The following is a 17,513-nucleotide window of genomic DNA, read 5'->3' on the forward strand; positions in this document are numbered from 1 at the left end:
TTATTTATTCGTAATTAATATATTTTAACTTTTTCCTTTATTAATATATTTTAATTTTGAACTTTAGATTTTTAAAATTGACATATATTTTTAAATATTAATGTATTGCATTTTTTATAGAGGGAAAAGAATTTAATCTCGAATTTCTCAAAATGAATCGATGATGTTATTTGGATAGATCAAGTTGATTTCGAGTTAGATTAATTTGAATTGGATTAATTTAGCTTTTAAATCTTTTAGATTATTCGGGTTTAAATTTTTTTAGGGGTATTCCTCATCTGTTTTATCGTCTATGTTCAGGGTACATATTTGCTCCACCACAAAATATTGTATTCAAGGTTTGAGCTTGTGTCTCCCATTAAAAGCGTAATGTGTCTTACCATTATACTTAACACATGTTGGTCCATTTAACACATTTTTTTTTTGAATCAAATGATTTTATATTCAAGTTATTTGTATTTTTATGCACAATAATTTAATTTACTAAGTTAAATAAATGATTTAAATTGATTGGAAAATTAATAATTATAAAAAATAAGTTTGGAAAATAAGATTTAATAACTTATTCTAAATTTAGATTAATTAATCTATAATATACCAAAGTCTTTCGAACAAACGAAAATAACTATTATGATTCAACTTATATTTAAAATATCATTATAAATATTTTATCGTTAACAACATTTATTTAATTAAAATATTGATATTTTTAATAACATTTACCTATTCTAAATTGTTTGAATGAGCATAAATTAATGAGTTTTCATCTATCATCTTTATTTTGATAATCAATGAAAATCAAAATTTGATCCTCCTCCTCCTCATCTACTACTATCATTATTATTATGGGAGATTCAAGAAAAAGGAATCAACCTTTGATTTATAAAAATAAAAAATTAAAATCAATATTTAATCTTTTCTTTTATATGTTTAACATTTATCTAATGAGCAAAAACCAGTGATATGTTTAAATAAAAATATATTCAAATCATATATAGTACGTTAATTATTTAAATTGGGTCTCGACTTTTTAAGTGTTGCTTACATAAAGGTCAAACCTTTTTTAAAATGCTTAAATAAAACCCAACCTATTCGAAATTGTTCAAAGCTTCTCAAGTTTTGATTGTCAAGTTTCAAATTATGTATCCATTATTTTTGTTGACTAGTTAAGAAGTTCAAATAAAGCGCATGAATGTTACTAGTTAATAAATTTATTTTTCGTTGACTCCCAAAAATTCAATAAAAAAGTTCAAGAACAAAAGGTCTTAGATGTACATTATATTGGCCTTTTGGCCCAATGCACGAATCCACACTCTTGACTTGGTTCATACTAGTTCATTGGAGTACAATGGCTTATAAAAAATGGGTCGACCTTAGGGTCTTTCTTTTAGGAACCTAGATTTGATTCTTTTGAAATATCTTAAGTGTTGTTTGATAAGTTGAAAAATGAAGTATTGAAAATTTAACTACTGAATTTAAGTTATAAATTTGTTTGACGTATTACTTAAATTAATTACGGAATACACTTAGATTGTTTGATAAATATAAATTTTAAATTATAAAAAAACAAATTCTACATTTATCCTTAATTTTTAAACATTTCACCTTATTCTAAATAAGAGTCAAAATTTAAACATAAAGTTTTTATAAAATAATATAATATTAAAATAAATAAAATAAAATAGAATTAATTAAAACATATTGTTTTTATTTTAGATTATCATACATGTGGAAATAAATAAATCATTAAAACTATTTTTTTAATCTCTACAAAATCAATGTAAATAAATGAATGATATTATGAGTGCAAATTATAAATGGTAAATGCACATATTTGAAGTTAATTGGGACTACACATTAACAATTCGGGGGGTCAAAGACGGTCAAACATAAAGTTAGGTTACTATTTTTAGGTTAAATTAAAAAAAATGTAAGATAGTGTCCCGAGACATGCTTTCCTTACTTTGTGATTTTGACTTTGAAATTTAAAGTCTCGAGAGAATAAAATCATATTTATACATTTTTAGCTTATTCATTTCATAAATTCTTTAAATAATATATATTTATATGTGTATATATATTACAAAGTTTTATCTAAAATACGGAATTTTTAGCAATGTTAACATTATAAAATTTTTACGTTTGGCGTTAAATTAAATCTTTTTTGGCTTATTTGTTTTATAAATTTTTTAAATGGTATATATGGAAAGATTTTATCCAAAAAAAAAAAAGAAAAAGAAGAAGCTATAATCACCTTATACATTTTTTATATTTGGTATTAAACTAAATTGTGACATGTTTATAATTTTTAAGAAATAATAGATATATTACCTTTCAAGAAATTATTTGAAAAAGGAAAGTTTTAGTCATGTTCACATTTAATTTAGGTAACGCTTCTTTTATCTGCCATTAATACTTTGTTTTGCAAAATTAATTAAATTGTAACAAACCCCACCTTATTTGTTCAATTCCCTGCTTTATATGTACGTACCTTCAAATCCCCTCCCCATCTCCTGGCAAGCCCCTTTTTAACTCCATTATTAGTTCTCCAGTAACCAACAAAGGTCCCCCACATAAAAAATAGAAGAAGAAGAAGAAGAAGAAGAAGGGGAGATTTAACTATGGCAGAAACCCAGAGCCGTGGCCTTGTTTTCGCCGGTAAGAAGCGAGGAACAGGAACCGATGACTTTGACGGGGATGATATTTTCGTGGCCAAGAAATCAATGTTGCCTACGATGGCAACGGAAGGCGACCCTGCCGCTGCATTAGCCAACGCTCGCCATGAATTCGGTGAACATGGTGGTGTTAACATGTCCATTGAAGCCTCCGCCACTTTCACCGTCATGGAACCTGAGACCATGCGCCGTATGTTCGCCGGTGAACTCGGTCCTGATCGTGATTTCTTCATCTATAGCCGTCATTTTAACCCCACCGTCTTAAATCTTGGCCGTCTCATGGCAGCCCTGGAAGGAACCGAAGCTGCTTATTGCACCGCTAGCGGTAATTAAAATTTTGTCACATAAAAAAAACGTAATTTTTTTGTGGTTAATAATTAATTTGATTTCGTGATGACAGGTATGTCTGCTATATCATCCGTGCTGTTGCAACTCTGCAGCAGCGGCGGACACGTAGTGGCATCGAGGACCTTATACGGCGGCACCCATGCACTCTTAACACATTTCTTTCCCAGAGCCTGTAATATCACAACCACGTTTGTGGACATCGGCGATCTCGAAGCTGTGAAAAATGCCATCGTCGAAGGAAAGACCAAAGTGTTATACTTCGAGTCGATGTCGAATCCCACGCTCACCGTAGCCAACATTCCGGCACTAAGCAGAATCGGGCACGAGAAAGGAACGACGGTGGTCGTGGACAACACGTTCGCCCCCATGGTTCTTTCTCCGGCAAGGCTGGGTGCTGATGTGGTTCTCCATAGTATCTCTAAGTTCATCAGCGGTGGGGCCGATGTTATTGCAGGTTCGTTTGTCGTATGTTTCTCTTATCCGTACACGTGTCGGACTCAAATCTCCGTTGTTTTGTTTACGGAGTCGTGTCATCAATCACGTGGGATCCTGTGATTGATTGAGTTAATAAGGGCAATTCAATTAGCCTCGTCAAAACCAGTCAAGGCGAAATATATTATGCAAAACAGGTCAAATTTATTTTAGATTTAATTTATAAATAAATTTTGTAGCTATTTCATTTAAAATACTGATTTAGCATGCAATTATTTATCTTACATTATAAGTGGAAGAGATTATTTGAAGAAATTAAGGGAATAATAGTGGCAGATTTTAGACTAATTTTTGGGAGACTATTAAAATTTTAGATTTTTTTTAATAAAAAACTTAGGGATCTAATTAAAATTTTTAAAATCTTTGTGAGATTAGTGAGAATTTACAAATGTTTCAAGAGTGCTTGATTCAGAAAAAAATAAAAAGGTATAATGATATTTTGAAAAAAAAAATTAAAGAAAAATTTTCTCAAAATTTTGGCCCCCAAGGCCCTTGGCACCATTAGAATCCGTACTCAGAATTAGAAAACTGGATTACTATTTAATTTTCTCTCGTGTAAATATGGAAAAGTGTGGTTTTCAGGCTAGCTTTTCATCAACATGCATGTGAGTGAGGTGTGCGTTTCAATCTTCCCTTTCTTGTCGTATCATGGATAAGCTTTCATGTGATGGTTTTTGTCTTTTGTTTCTGTTCTGATAAATTGTTTTGTTCTTTTAAAGACCTTTTATTTGACATTTTTAGTTGAAAAGTACACAAGTCTTTTGTTCTTCTAATTGTCATCTTTAGTTTAGTTTATTAATTAATTACTACAAGATGTACTTGCGGTAAAATTCAGGTGCTGTTTGTGGCCCTGCAAGCCTGGTGAACTCAATGATGGATCTTCATCAAGGTGCGTTGATGCTTCTGGGCCCAACCATGAACGCCAAAGTTGCCTTCGAACTCTCCGAGAGGATTCCTCACTTGGGCCTGAGAATGAAGGAGCATTGCCGAAGAGCCATGGAATATGCCATTAGAATGAAGAAATTGGGGCTCAAGGTCATATACCCAGGCCTCGAGGATCACCCCCAGCATGAGCTATTGAAGTCCATGGCCAACAAGGAATATGGGTATGGTGGGCTTCTTTGTGTTGACATGGAAACCGAAGAAAGAGCCAATAGGCTGATGCACCACTTGCAAAACTATACTCAGTTTGGGTTCATGGCGGTTAGCTTGGGTTACTACGAGACTCTCATGTCTTGTTCCGGCAGTAGCACCAGCAGTGAAATGAATGCCGAAGAGAAGGAACTTGCCGGCATATCGCCGGGGCTGGTGAGGATGTCCATCGGATACATCGGAACACTAGAGCAGAAGTGGAGCCAATTAGAAAAGGCACTGTCTAGGATGCAAGATGGCACCTTGTTGAATAAAAACTAATGTTTGCCTTGGGTGTGTAAAGTCTTGTTTATGTTGTTTCAGTAGAACTGGAGCGTTTGCATAAATATAATGCTTTTTTCTTTTAAAATCTTTATCCTTTAACGTTGGCAAACATAAGCTTTATTCCAACAACAGAAAAATACCGTAAGATTTATACACACACAATAGTTATGGCCCTTACAATGTTTTGGGTTTGGGCTTGGGCTTGAAACAAAAAGAAATTAAGCTAATGGAATGCTTCGTACAAACATAGCAGGGTCCAGATTTTAATATGATGAAGTAGCACATTGTATGCTTGAAATGACAGAGTAAAACAGAGTTCATTTCTTCCAAATGATATTTCTGGTATCCCATATAATTTTGATTCAATTATTTATTACATTAAAATTCAAATACCAACAATTCGGTTTTATAAAAAAAACCATTTTAGTTATTTATTATTTTTTAACTTTTAAATTTATATTTTTTGCCGACTCACCTTAAAATAACTTTGTTGACGTTACATAAGTGTGAATAACACATCCACACTTAATTAATTTATTAAAATTTAAAAATTCAAAAAAAATATAAAAGTTATTTAAAAATAAATGTTATTAAAAATTCTAAAAATTATTTTGTTAATATTTTAAAAAATTAACTAAATGCTGACATGTCATCTATTTGTCAATCCACATATATGTCATGTCAGTCAAATATTAATTTTTCCATCCATTTTGAGGTAATTTGATAAAAAAATGTAAGTTTAAATACCAAAAAAGATGAAAAATTACCAAAAATTCATTTTACCTATATAGAACAATCTCACTGTATACGTTATATCTGGACACGAACAAATTTGTGCATACACATGTTACGATATATCTTTTAGGAATATCTAAATATATTATATATCTCTCTTATTCCTACGTGACTATTGATGTATAAATATTATGTATACTTTTGAGGTCTATCAATAAAATTGAAAGGGATTACCCTATTCTTGTCATGGTATCAAGAGCTTAGGTTACCCTTTTATTTATTTATTTTTCTTCTCCAAGCCATTTGTTTCTTATGTTTTGCCCGGTGGCGCGACGGTCTCAGTCTCCAGGCTGGCTATCTCTCTCCTTTTAACAAAATTTTTTTTCATTGTTCTAAATGGTTGCTGGCAATTCTATTTCTCTACTACCACCTAAAATTGAACTTAACTCTCCATTTTTCTTTGGTCATCAAGATCGACCCGGTGATTTTATTACTCCTATTTGATTAAAGCTCGACAACTTCGATGATTGGGCTTATGATATTTGTGTCCCACTATCTTCGTGGCTTTTGAATGCATTAGATGATGAATTGGTTAGTATGTATTATTCACGGACTACTGAAAAAGTGACAGCTGCAGGAAGGGTAAAGGATGCAATAAGGAACCAGTGTGTGCTTCAAATTACCCTTTGATTTGGTCATTTGTTTTTGTTATTTTCATGCCTCATTTGAGTAAAGGGGTTGTGGTGGTAGATATGTTTTCTCGGTCTTCTGCTGAGGTTGAGTATAAGTATATGGCTTCCATCACTTGTAAGCTCAAGTGGCTGAAGGCCTTGCAATTGAGCTTAGGTGTTCATCATCCTAAAGTTATTTCCTTTTTTTTTTATGATAGTCAATCTGTGTTGTATATTGCAATTGAAGTGGATTGCCATTTTGTTAGGGATGCAATCCAAGATGCGTTTATTGCATATTCTTTTGTTCTGACCTCCATTCAGTTGGCTGATATTTTTACAAACGTACTTGGTAAACCGCAATTTAAATACATTCTTAGTAAGTTGGGTATTTATAATTTGCATGCTCCAACTTGAGGGGTGTTAGGATATTATTATGGGATATTATCTTTTAGAAATATTTAAATATATTATATATCATTCCTATTTAGGAATATATTATATATCTTTCCTATTCCTACGTGATTATCGCTGTATAAATATTATGTATACTTTTGAAGTGTATCAATAAAATTGAAAAGGATTATCCTATTCTTATCAACACGAGACTTCCCATTATATATGCATTGGAGTTTTCTCATCTCTTTCCACTCTATATCCATCTATGATTATCAGAGTAAATTAAATTTATCACCTCTTTCCGTGCACATATCGCATGCACTTTTTGTGATAATCCTAATCTATTTTAGGTCTGATTCCTATGAATTTGTATACCCAGATGCCTCACCAAGATTTTTAGACAGAAATATTTTGTTTTCAGTTGAAAAACTAGGCAAAGCTACCTAATCATTTTCAGCTACGAATATTAGCAAACTCCTTTTCAAACATGATTCGCAAGTTTTGATCAGTTGCACAATATTCAACATCCGCAACATTTCTTGTCCAATTTCTTTTCATTAGGTTTGTATGGTTTAATAAAATTGTAAAAATATATAAAAACGAAAAAAATTGGAAAATTCGAAGTTGTCGTCAAAGAATTTAAAAATAATCATTTTTAACCCAGACTTCACAATATTGGTTATTTAATCCTTCAACAACAACAGTCAAATAATTGGAAAATTTATGAAACACATCTATGATAATCCTAAATCCTTAAAATTGCAAAATCCAAAATAAAAACGAAGGACTATTATATAGAAAAAAAAATCATAGATGCACTTCAAAATAAATAATAATAAAAATTCATAAATAACCCAAAATTCATAAGATTAGATGTTTAATCTTTCAACAACGGCAATCAAATTATTGGAAATTTTGAAACGCATTTATGATAACCCTAAATCCTTAAAATTGCAAAATCCAAAACAAAAGAAACACTCCAAATCACATATAATTATTTGATAAAAAGTAGATTCGCAGATTTCAACCCAACTCATCATTAACCAGTCTTTAGTAAATCAATAGGATGTAAAGAAATGCTTTAATTCATTGGATGAGCTATTGACTCACTTCCCAAAATCGCGATGGTTACGAGATTTTGAGTATTTAAATTTGAGTCTTATCATATATAAATTATGTGCTAAATTTATTTTTAATTAAATCTCACTATATGTGAGTTTTCTCTAGAGTTATTTTAATTTGACTTCAAATAGATTTTAATATTTAATTCAATTGTAATTTGTAATGCCTTATCCTAATTATAGTTGGCGCAAATTTAATTTCTTCTAAAAAGCCTATTCATTATTTTAATGATAATGATGTGTCAATCGATGAGGATGTCCACTTGTTGCAATTTTAAGCTTTCATATAAGATTGTTTCCTAGAATGCTTGTGTGCCTTACTAACATTATATATTAAAGATTTAAAAATCAAAATCATACATAAACTTTGTCTTAATGTAAACTTTGATATATGAACTTTAATTTTGGTCCAAATGTATACACAATTTTGGTTTTGATTCAATTATATACATTTAAAGAAATAAATATATCAATTTATTTTTATATCGGAAAAGTATAATTATCGTGATGTAATATGCAAATGCAAAATGGTGTCATATCAATAACGATGTTTGTTTTTTATAAAAATTGAATTAAATCAAAATTTTATGTATAAAATTGTACAAAATCAAAATTTATTTATATCCTTGCACATTACACCTAATTCATGTAAAGTTTTAGGATTTATCTTTATATTAAATGAGATAACTGCATAAACAAATGGGTTAAAACCCAAGTTTATTTCTAAGACTTTAATTTTCCTCCAATAAAAAAATTAATTACAATAATCATTTTTAGATTGTGATTCAATTTTGAATTGATTTGTAAACTTTAAAATGTTTAATTGAATTATTAAAACATTAATATCGTATCAACCATTTCCATTCATAAGCTTAATATTAGTTTGAGTGTTAAGTGTTAGCTTAAATCTGACACAGAGTATATTTAAATTTTAAATATGCATGTTTCTATCATATACATATCTTGGACTTGACATATTAAGAAAATAAAATGGTGTTTATAAAATTTAAGAGGACTGTTTCTTCTTCTTTTTTTTCCCTTTTTTAACAAGACACGTTTAAAATATGATAACACATATTTTAAATATACTACATGTTAAATCTGAACTTCATATTTAATGCTCAAATTAATGACTAAATTAAGAACAATGATATTGTTACTTTGAAAATTAGCATTAATAAAATCATGTCGTATAAATTTATACTTACGTATATAAAGTGTTTCTCCATCATGATTTAAGGATAATAATTTCTAAAGTGATCACCATTAACAATCCTCCATCTTTCAAATGCTAATTGCCTGTAAAATTGACTACAAATTTACTCACACAAAACACTTTCCACACTCTAATTATAGACCTAAAAAGTTTTTTGAGTAGGTAGCTAATTAGGGCTTATATATAATTTTGGAACCTATAACATCATAAACCCTACTTTTATCCCAACAAATAGCCCTGCCGGCTATAGCACCAACACCGATATTTTTTGGTTAATTAAGAAATAATCATTAGAATTAAGTTGAAAGCGACGTCCATCAAATTTTCTACTAATAAAGTGCATCACTATTCCCAGGATTTTACATCATTAATCATTATTCAGCAAAAAAGCTTGTGTTGAATGCTCCATTTAAACCTTAGTCGGTTGGCTATGGCTTTTTCAGTGCGCATGATTACCCACAAACCCTGAAAATTTTCTAGGTTAATGCTCTTTATTGCACTGTTTGTATAATTTGTTTAATCATCGTTTCATTCTTATGGACGTCGTGCCTTTCAACTTGAGTATCACCATGTTCTTCATGGGTAAATCCTAATATAATATTTTTATGGATGTCTGGCTCAAACAGGATTTGGAGTTGATTGGGTTTATAAAAAAATGTTAAAATTAATACCGATAATGGTAATATAGAACGATTGTAAAGTAAAAGGAAAAGAAAATAAAATACACAAATTTTACGTGAAAACCCTTTCGAGAAAAAATCACGAGTAGAGGAGGAGAAATTCACTAATGTTGAAAACTGAATGATACAAGAGGAATTTCGACTACATCTATTTAAATGTTGAAAATATTATTCTAATAATATCAAATAAAAGAAGTGTAGTTCTAATATAAGAGGAGTTTCGACACTCGGGCTTAAACCCTACAAAGATCCATTGTTTTGTCATTGTATTTATATAACAAGAATTCAAGTTACACAACTCTAATAAAAAAATGTTTAATATTTATATATTGAATGAATGGTTTAAAATATAAGGTATATGCATAAAAAAAATTGCATTCAATTAATCACTTATTGATCAACGAACGAACAATATATATATATATATGATGGTGATAATCAAATGGCAGACCATAGCTTTAAATTCTTCCAAAATAGGTAGTAAAAATAATAATTAGTTTGCGAAACAAGGACGCGAGCATCTAGGCTTTTATAACAACATACTCTCTTTTCATCATCATTCATAATAATATCAAAGTGGACGGTATGACATAATTCAAACAAATGGAGACTTTAAAGAAAAAAACTCATAATAATAGTAATTATATTTCATAAACAAAGTTTTGTTATTGTTTAATACAGAGTTAATATAATTATTTTAAGAAAAATATTATCGAATGAACATGGTGTGAGCCAAAAAAAATAAAAATAAAACAAGAGGGCGAATGATGGGACTTATTAAGAAGGACAATCCGTGTGAAAAAAGACAGCGAAGTATGAGCCATACATATGGAAGCATTCGACATTATTCAGCTCAATAGTGTTCATTTTGTCACTATGTTTTTTTTTTCTTTTAAATGGGTATCTCTCTTTAGGTACATTAACAATAATTTTTACATGTGTATATATATTTGTACGTACGACTACAACCCTACCCCACATAAATCATGGTTGGATACATGTGTACTAGGGTCTCATTTTACAGCCACAACCAAGCTTAGGTGTAGTGGAATGACGACGAATCAAATCAATCAAAAGATTTTCATGCATGGGAATGGCCCTTATAGTAGAGACACCAGCATGTGTCCATTATAAATGAGTGTGTGTCCCGTAAGAATTTGCTAAATAGATTTGTTGTCTGTAATTGTGAGAACAAACGTTGAGAATAAAGATAATTGTTTGGGCATGCACTTCGATATCAAATTTACATTTGGGGGCTTGCTCATATAAGAATTTATTATTAAGAAATAATTCAAATGTTTTTGTATTAACAAAATGTTATTAAACTTAATGTTAATGTTAATTATCATCCCTTTCTTAATTTGTAGTATGTAAAAAAAAAAACAAAACAATAATCACTCAACTTGATATCTACGTACTCCAGTCAGAGTTTATCTTTATATTTAACCATTATCATCCCCTATATGTAGCTTGGATCTTCCCTTCATAGAAGCCTTTTCAATATCATGAACCAAGTTAAAAACTGCCGCCACATGACAACCTCAGACAAACTATTGTTAAAAAATTGTTAGAACACTTTTTTTCACCTTCATTCTATTTAACAACTGATTCATCTTTATTGTATATTGTTTATCTCGATTTTATATTCGATTTATAATTATTTGAAATTTTGGACTCATAAAATCGAATAAAAAATAAAATTAGATTTTAATGTGACAAATATCTTATAAGAATATATAAATAAATGAATATTAATAAGTTTTTTAATGAAAAATGAATATTGATAGTTTAATAACTCAAGAGCATTGTTTGTAACATTGGGTATTAGGACCTTCCAAAAAAAGTATTTATACTTTCGGTTAAAATGAAAGGCTAGCATACAATTTAGCTCTTGAGCTATACTTCATCCCACACTGGTAAAAAGAAAACTCAGGTATTTATAGTTTCATGCCCCATTCAACACTTTATCCTACACCATTACAAAAGCTGACGTGGCACTGCTTGGCTAGTCGAAATAAGACATATGGCACATTATTTTGGAAGATGAAATTGAAAAATATCATAAATTTGTGAAGTTCCAAAGACCCATAGGTCACCTTTCTTTCCTTATTTATTCTTTTTAAGTTTTTCCCTTTTACTTTTCCGACTAAGCCCATAAAATTTTCCTTCTCTTCAAGACTAAAACCCTGCCATTGCCAAAGCTATTGAAGCCATCACTGTTTGGTCCTTTTTCTTTGGATTTGTGCTCCTAGTGCTATCATTTCGTAATTCTATATGTAATTTTTGAATTAATTAAAAAATAAATTTTTATATGATTATTTAATTATATCTTTTTTATGTTTGTCTTCAATGGGTTTTGCATAAAAAGCAAAATGTGTAAGCGAATATTAACTCTTTGATTACTTAAGGTGTACACATAAATTATGAGTCTAACATTGACTTGAAAAATTGGAGTCAATTTATGTTCATAACTTTGAAAAGAGTCAACTCTCTAGATTTCTTGATTACAAAGAAAATTGTATTGATTCTTCTCTTTGAGTGAGCTTTGAACCAAAGGTCGTCTAGACTTTGATCTTGGAAAGATATGTTTTGCTTCAAGTGTCGTTGCGACTTGCTCTTGAATCAATAATGTCTGCTTCAAGGGTTGTCAAGGCTTGAACTTGAAAACGAGTTTAGATCTCTTTTCTTCAGTTGTATTGGATTGAAATGAGGCTTTCTTTAGAAATGGCTTTTGGCTTCCTCTTCTTGATTAAACTAAATTGGAAGGTGGCTTTTCTTCAAAATGGGTATGACATTTGTTAGAATTTCTTTGGAGTTTTTTGAACTTCATAATGTTTAAGTAATGCTAAGTTGCATTATAAGAACAAATTATAATGCAAGAAAGACAACTTATATTAGTAAGTAATCTAAATAGCCCATAGTCCACAAGAATCAAATTGAGCTATTGATTCAAAATAGATAGGAGACTATTATGTTGTTTATAAGTCCAATTGAGAATATGGTTTGTCATTGCTATCGGAGTAGTTTACTCCTAGAAATAAAGAAACAAATATGGTTGTCAAGACTAATAATACATTGGACTAGACCCAAGTTGAATTTATTCTAGTTATGTATGGATTTATTCACTTGTGACGTTTATGGTGTGATTTATATCAATCCAAAAGCAAATGTCTGACCATGTGTACAAAACTAATGTACTTTGATACGTTGAAAACCTAAGCTTTCATGGTAATGAGACGAAAGCTGGTATACTGGGTACATGACTTATATATAGCATGGTTTCACTCATAATAGTGGAATTCATAACTCGAGCAAATAGTAAATGATTTCCTTTTAATGGCATTATATGATTGTGAAAATGAAATGTGGTCACGAGTCTTTTGTCTAGTACAAATCACTAATCATTACTGTTTGTAAGTAATAATAATTTTCATCACGAAACATATAATCGTAACCATGAGATAAAATGGATTGTATTAGGTGACAAATTTAACCTAAAGATGCGAATGATATCCTACGAGGGCAACAAACATATGATAAGGTTATTGGACAAAAGCATATATAACGCATTTCATAATGGTATATAATACGGAGATCAACCATTGTCCTTTTAGTGGATTGACTTCATAATTAAATAATTTGTAATTAATAGGGAAGAGTTGGAACTTAGTTACAAATTATGTAAGCCCTATTTATATATGTTTTATTGGTCCCTCCGCTAGCTCAACACTACTTTATATGGATTGTATAATAAGAATTGATTGAATGAATGTATCACAACACTGAATGAGAAATAGATTGCATCAATTACTATTTGCAATAAATGCATTTTCTTGAGATGACTTGGAAACAAATTTAACTTATTCAAGGTTTATTTAATTGTATGGAATTAAATAATTGAATCCAAAGTGAGAATTAAATTAATTAGTCATAATAATTATACTTTAATAGGATAATTAAATTAGTTTACGCATAAATTCTAATACTTTAAAGTCATCATTATTTTAACGCATAAGTTCTTATCAAAGGGATATAGACTTTTGACTCGGCATCGCACATGTGCGATAAAACAATGAATTTATAAAACAATTTTTAAATCCTGGTTTTATTGCAAGCGTACAGATCAGTTGTAATATTTATAATGTTACAATGAAACACTAGAGTATTCTAAGGATCTAACCTAAGGGAGATGACAGTTGAGCGATAGCTAGCATACACTATAGAGGCTAAGTGGCTACTAATACGATCTCATAGTACGGCAGTTCATATCAAGAAAAGATTGCAAGAAAATTAAATATGCTAGTCTAATAACTAAATTGCAAAGAATATAAAACTAAAGGAATATTCAATAAATAACTAATGGTGGTTGGTTGATTTCGATATGGTTCATCGATCCTCGAACAATGGACTTACAAAGTGACTCGGTTTTATCTTCTGATCTCAATTTTACCTACTTAGACGAATTAGCTCCAATTTATCTTTCGATCTCACTGGTTAATCCGGAACTAATGGACGGATACGCGGCAATATTACCTTTTAGTCCCACTTGCCTTGATATTCCCTTAGGGGTGTCACTTCCTAAGTTTTTAGGTCTATTTGATTTAGTCCTTTGTCAAAATATTTCAGTCCATCTACCAACCCCCTTTGAGGTTTAGCTACTCATGCTAAAACTAAAAGAAATGAATATGGAGATGCAAAATAATACATCCATGAAAGTAAAACTTAAGAAAAATATTAAAGTTGATATTTTTATAGAAGAAAACTTAAATAACATGAAACTAACAACATTTAATAAGAAAATCTAAAGCAATAAAGCTTTAATAGATTTAAAGTAAAAAAAATCGAAATACATTAAACTAAAGCTTAAAGTGTCTTGAAACCAAGGTATATGAACTAAAAGTGTAAATAAACCTTAGTTACAGTGATAACTAATTTAACTAACACTAAGGACATCAAGAAGTAAATGCAGAAAAATAAACTCTAAACTAAGGAAGAAGAAGAAAAAAATGAAAACCCTAGAAAAAGTGTCGAAAACTAAGAGAAAATTAAACCTAAAACTAAGCTAAAGTGTGCCTCTCTCCTCCTCATCCAATTTTGGCTATTTTACGCTTTCATCTGATGTTTTTTTGTTGCCAAAAATACCTCTACACGGGCCTTAGGTGATTGATGGATCGACTAGACAAAGACCATCCTTTTTGTCCAAGTTTGTCCCCTGACGAAGGCGGTGTCGTGATATCCAGAAGTGGATATTGCGACACCTCGGGCAGTGTCGAGCCTTGGTGTCGCCTTTGAAGGGTGGATATTGCGATACTCAAAGAGGATACTGCAATACCATTAAAGGGAGTTTTCTCTTTTCCATACTATTGGAAATATCACGATTCCAAGGTGTGGATATCGCGATACCCTTTCCCTTGGTGCCGTTCTCACTCTTTTTTTTACCTCCAACATGTCCTTACACCTCTCAATCACACATTAGGCCTCCCAATGACACTATTGGCCAATTTGGGTCACAAAATGAGCAAAAACGAGACATTTTCACATATTAACTAAAAATCTAAAGTAACAAAAAAACTATATAAAAGACGCTATTCTGCTTGAGAAAAAGCTCCTTAAGTACATCGGAAGAGCCTAATTTGACACATTAATTTGTGACAGATTAACATTACAACTTGAAGACTAATAAGATGATCACTAGTCAAGATGTTTGATTTGATGAGAAGGCAACCGATTTATTCTACACCAAATTCTCCATCTTTAGCAAGTTATTCGTCTCCACCAAGTTTTAACTCTTCATCATCTAGCCCCATTCCAAGAAAAATGAGGAGTTTAAGTGATGTTTATGCTAGATGCAATTATTGTATAGTAGAATTATAAAGATTTGAAAACAACAAGACATGGGTGTTGGATAAAAAGCCGAATGAAAAAGAAGCTATTAACTTGAAATAGGTGTACATGGTAAAGCACAATCCAAATGGTTCGATCCAAAAAAAAGTTTGATTAATGGTAAAACGCTATGCAAAATAGGATGGTATTGACTATCATAAGACTTTTGCTCTAGTTGCTTGCTTGAACAGAATTAGAGCAAATATCACATTGGCAACATCAAAAGGTTGGAATGTGATGCGGAATCCCGGATCTAGACACAAGAGAAACACAAATTAGAAATAAAACGAGAATAAATAAAATTAGTTAAAATAATAATAAATAAATAAATAATGAAAATGATAGATTTGCCCTATGGAACCCTTGGTTAACTTGTAACCAAAAACGCCAATGATTGAGCGGCTCCCTACGAAACCCCTAGAAGAAGAACCTCTAGAAACACCGATGAACGGGAAAGAAATTTGAATATTTGCAACTCCGAAATACCCTCGAAAGTAACAAACTCCAAACTAAATAGCAAGAGAAGAATCACTCTACTCCCAAAAAATTTGCCTCACACAAATTTGAAAGAAAACAAATACTCTTCTTTTTTATTCCCCCTTCAATGTGTAGAAAACAAGCCTATTTATAGGCAAATTACAAGAGTAATTGAATCCTAATAAAACTCTTTCAAGAGTAATTGAATCCTAATAAAAACTCTTTAAAGAGTAACTGAATCCTAATAAAACTCTTTAAAATTATCTAAGAAAATAAATAAATAATAACCTAACCAATAAAATTACTTAACTCATAAATGATGTGTCCCAACCAATGAGAATTAAGTAAATAATAATAATATACATAAAAGATTAATCCAACAATTTATGGGCTTTCACTATTCCAAGATTGGTCCAGTGAATTGCATTCTCGTATTTGTCAATGTCACGAACATGATGAATTAAATTTGTAGCAACAAAGTCTTGGACAAAAGCATTCATCTTTAATTTTAATTGTCGTGCCTTGCTTCGAGTAATTGGACCACTAGGAAAAACAACCCCTTGAGTGTCACCTCCTTGGCTCGTATCATTCTCCCCCTCTTCAAGAAGATTCGTCCTCGAATCTGAACCTGCATCAAATTCAAAAGGAGAAAGATCAGAAACATTGAAAGTAGCACTAACACTATACTCACCAGGAAGATCAATGCGATAAGCATTGTCATTTATTTTCTCGAGTACTTGGAATCGTCCATCTCCTCGTGCATCAAGTTTATTCTTTCTCTTAGAAGGAAATACATCCTTAAAATCTGCAAAAGATCAACAAAACAACTAGGCAAATGTGTATTAGGGTTAGTCAAAACGAAGTTTTCCCTAAACCTAATAATTACAAATGTTTGTTTTGTACAAGGAGCAAATTTGATATCTCGAAACCTAGCGAATAAACTCACTTTCTCATCTCGTGACTTGTGTGTGCAATCACTCACCAATGTTGGGCCTTTAAGTTGACTTTTAACACTAAGGGCCTCTTTACTCTTAGCATTTTTCAATGATTTTACCTCACTTCCCTTACCCATCTCACTAGCAAGTTTGAGTTGATCATTGTAGACTTCTTGAGGAGGAAGTGGAGCCAAAGTAAACTTCTTTCCAAGGAATACAAAAGTATATTGGTTAAGGAAACCATCATGATTTACTCGTCGATCAAACTGCCATGGCCGTCCAAGTAATATGTGCCCAGCTTGCATTGGAACAACATCACACAAAACTTTATCAAAGTATCTACCAATGGAAAATGAAACTAAGCATTGTTTAGATACTTTTACTTCCCCACTATCATTCAGCCATTGCAAGCGGTATGGCCTTGGATGCTTCACACAAGGTAGGCCAAGTTTCTTAACAAACGAAGAA

At 31.0% G+C, this 17,513-nt stretch overlaps 1 protein-coding gene across 1 annotated transcript; it reads left to right on the plus strand.

The window, feature by feature from the left end:
• Positions 1–2,471: 2,471 nt before the first annotated feature.
• Positions 2,472–5,016, plus strand: LOC107947156 (methionine gamma-lyase). The gene is made up of 3 exons (XM_016881727.2): positions 2,472–3,000; positions 3,076–3,477; positions 4,351–5,016. Exons 1-3 carry the CDS (start codon positions 2,622–2,624, stop codon positions 4,926–4,928), a joined length of 1,359 nt encoding a protein of 452 aa, XP_016737216.1. The 5' UTR covers positions 2,472–2,621; the 3' UTR covers positions 4,929–5,016.
• The last annotated feature ends 12,497 nt before the right edge of the window (positions 5,017–17,513 follow it).

The sequence above is a fragment of the Gossypium hirsutum genome, chromosome D12 (genome assembly GCF_007990345.1).
Source record: "Gossypium hirsutum isolate 1008001.06 chromosome D12, Gossypium_hirsutum_v2.1, whole genome shotgun sequence".
Lineage (NCBI taxonomy): Eukaryota > Viridiplantae > Streptophyta > Magnoliopsida > Malvales > Malvaceae > Gossypium > Gossypium hirsutum.

Excerpts from the sequence above, each read along its gene's own strand:
- LOC107947156 (XM_016881727.2), top strand. The coding sequence starts at position 2,622 with ATGGCAGAAACCCAGAGCCGTGGCCTTGTTTTCGCCGGTAAGAAGCGA. Across the intron at positions 3,001-3,075 it reads TGCTTATTGCACCGCTAGCG|GTATGTCTGCTATATCATCC; the intron begins GTAATTAAAATT and ends TCGTGATGACAG. Across the intron at positions 3,478-4,350 it reads TGGGGCCGATGTTATTGCAG|GTGCTGTTTGTGGCCCTGCA; the intron begins GTTCGTTTGTCG and ends GGTAAAATTCAG.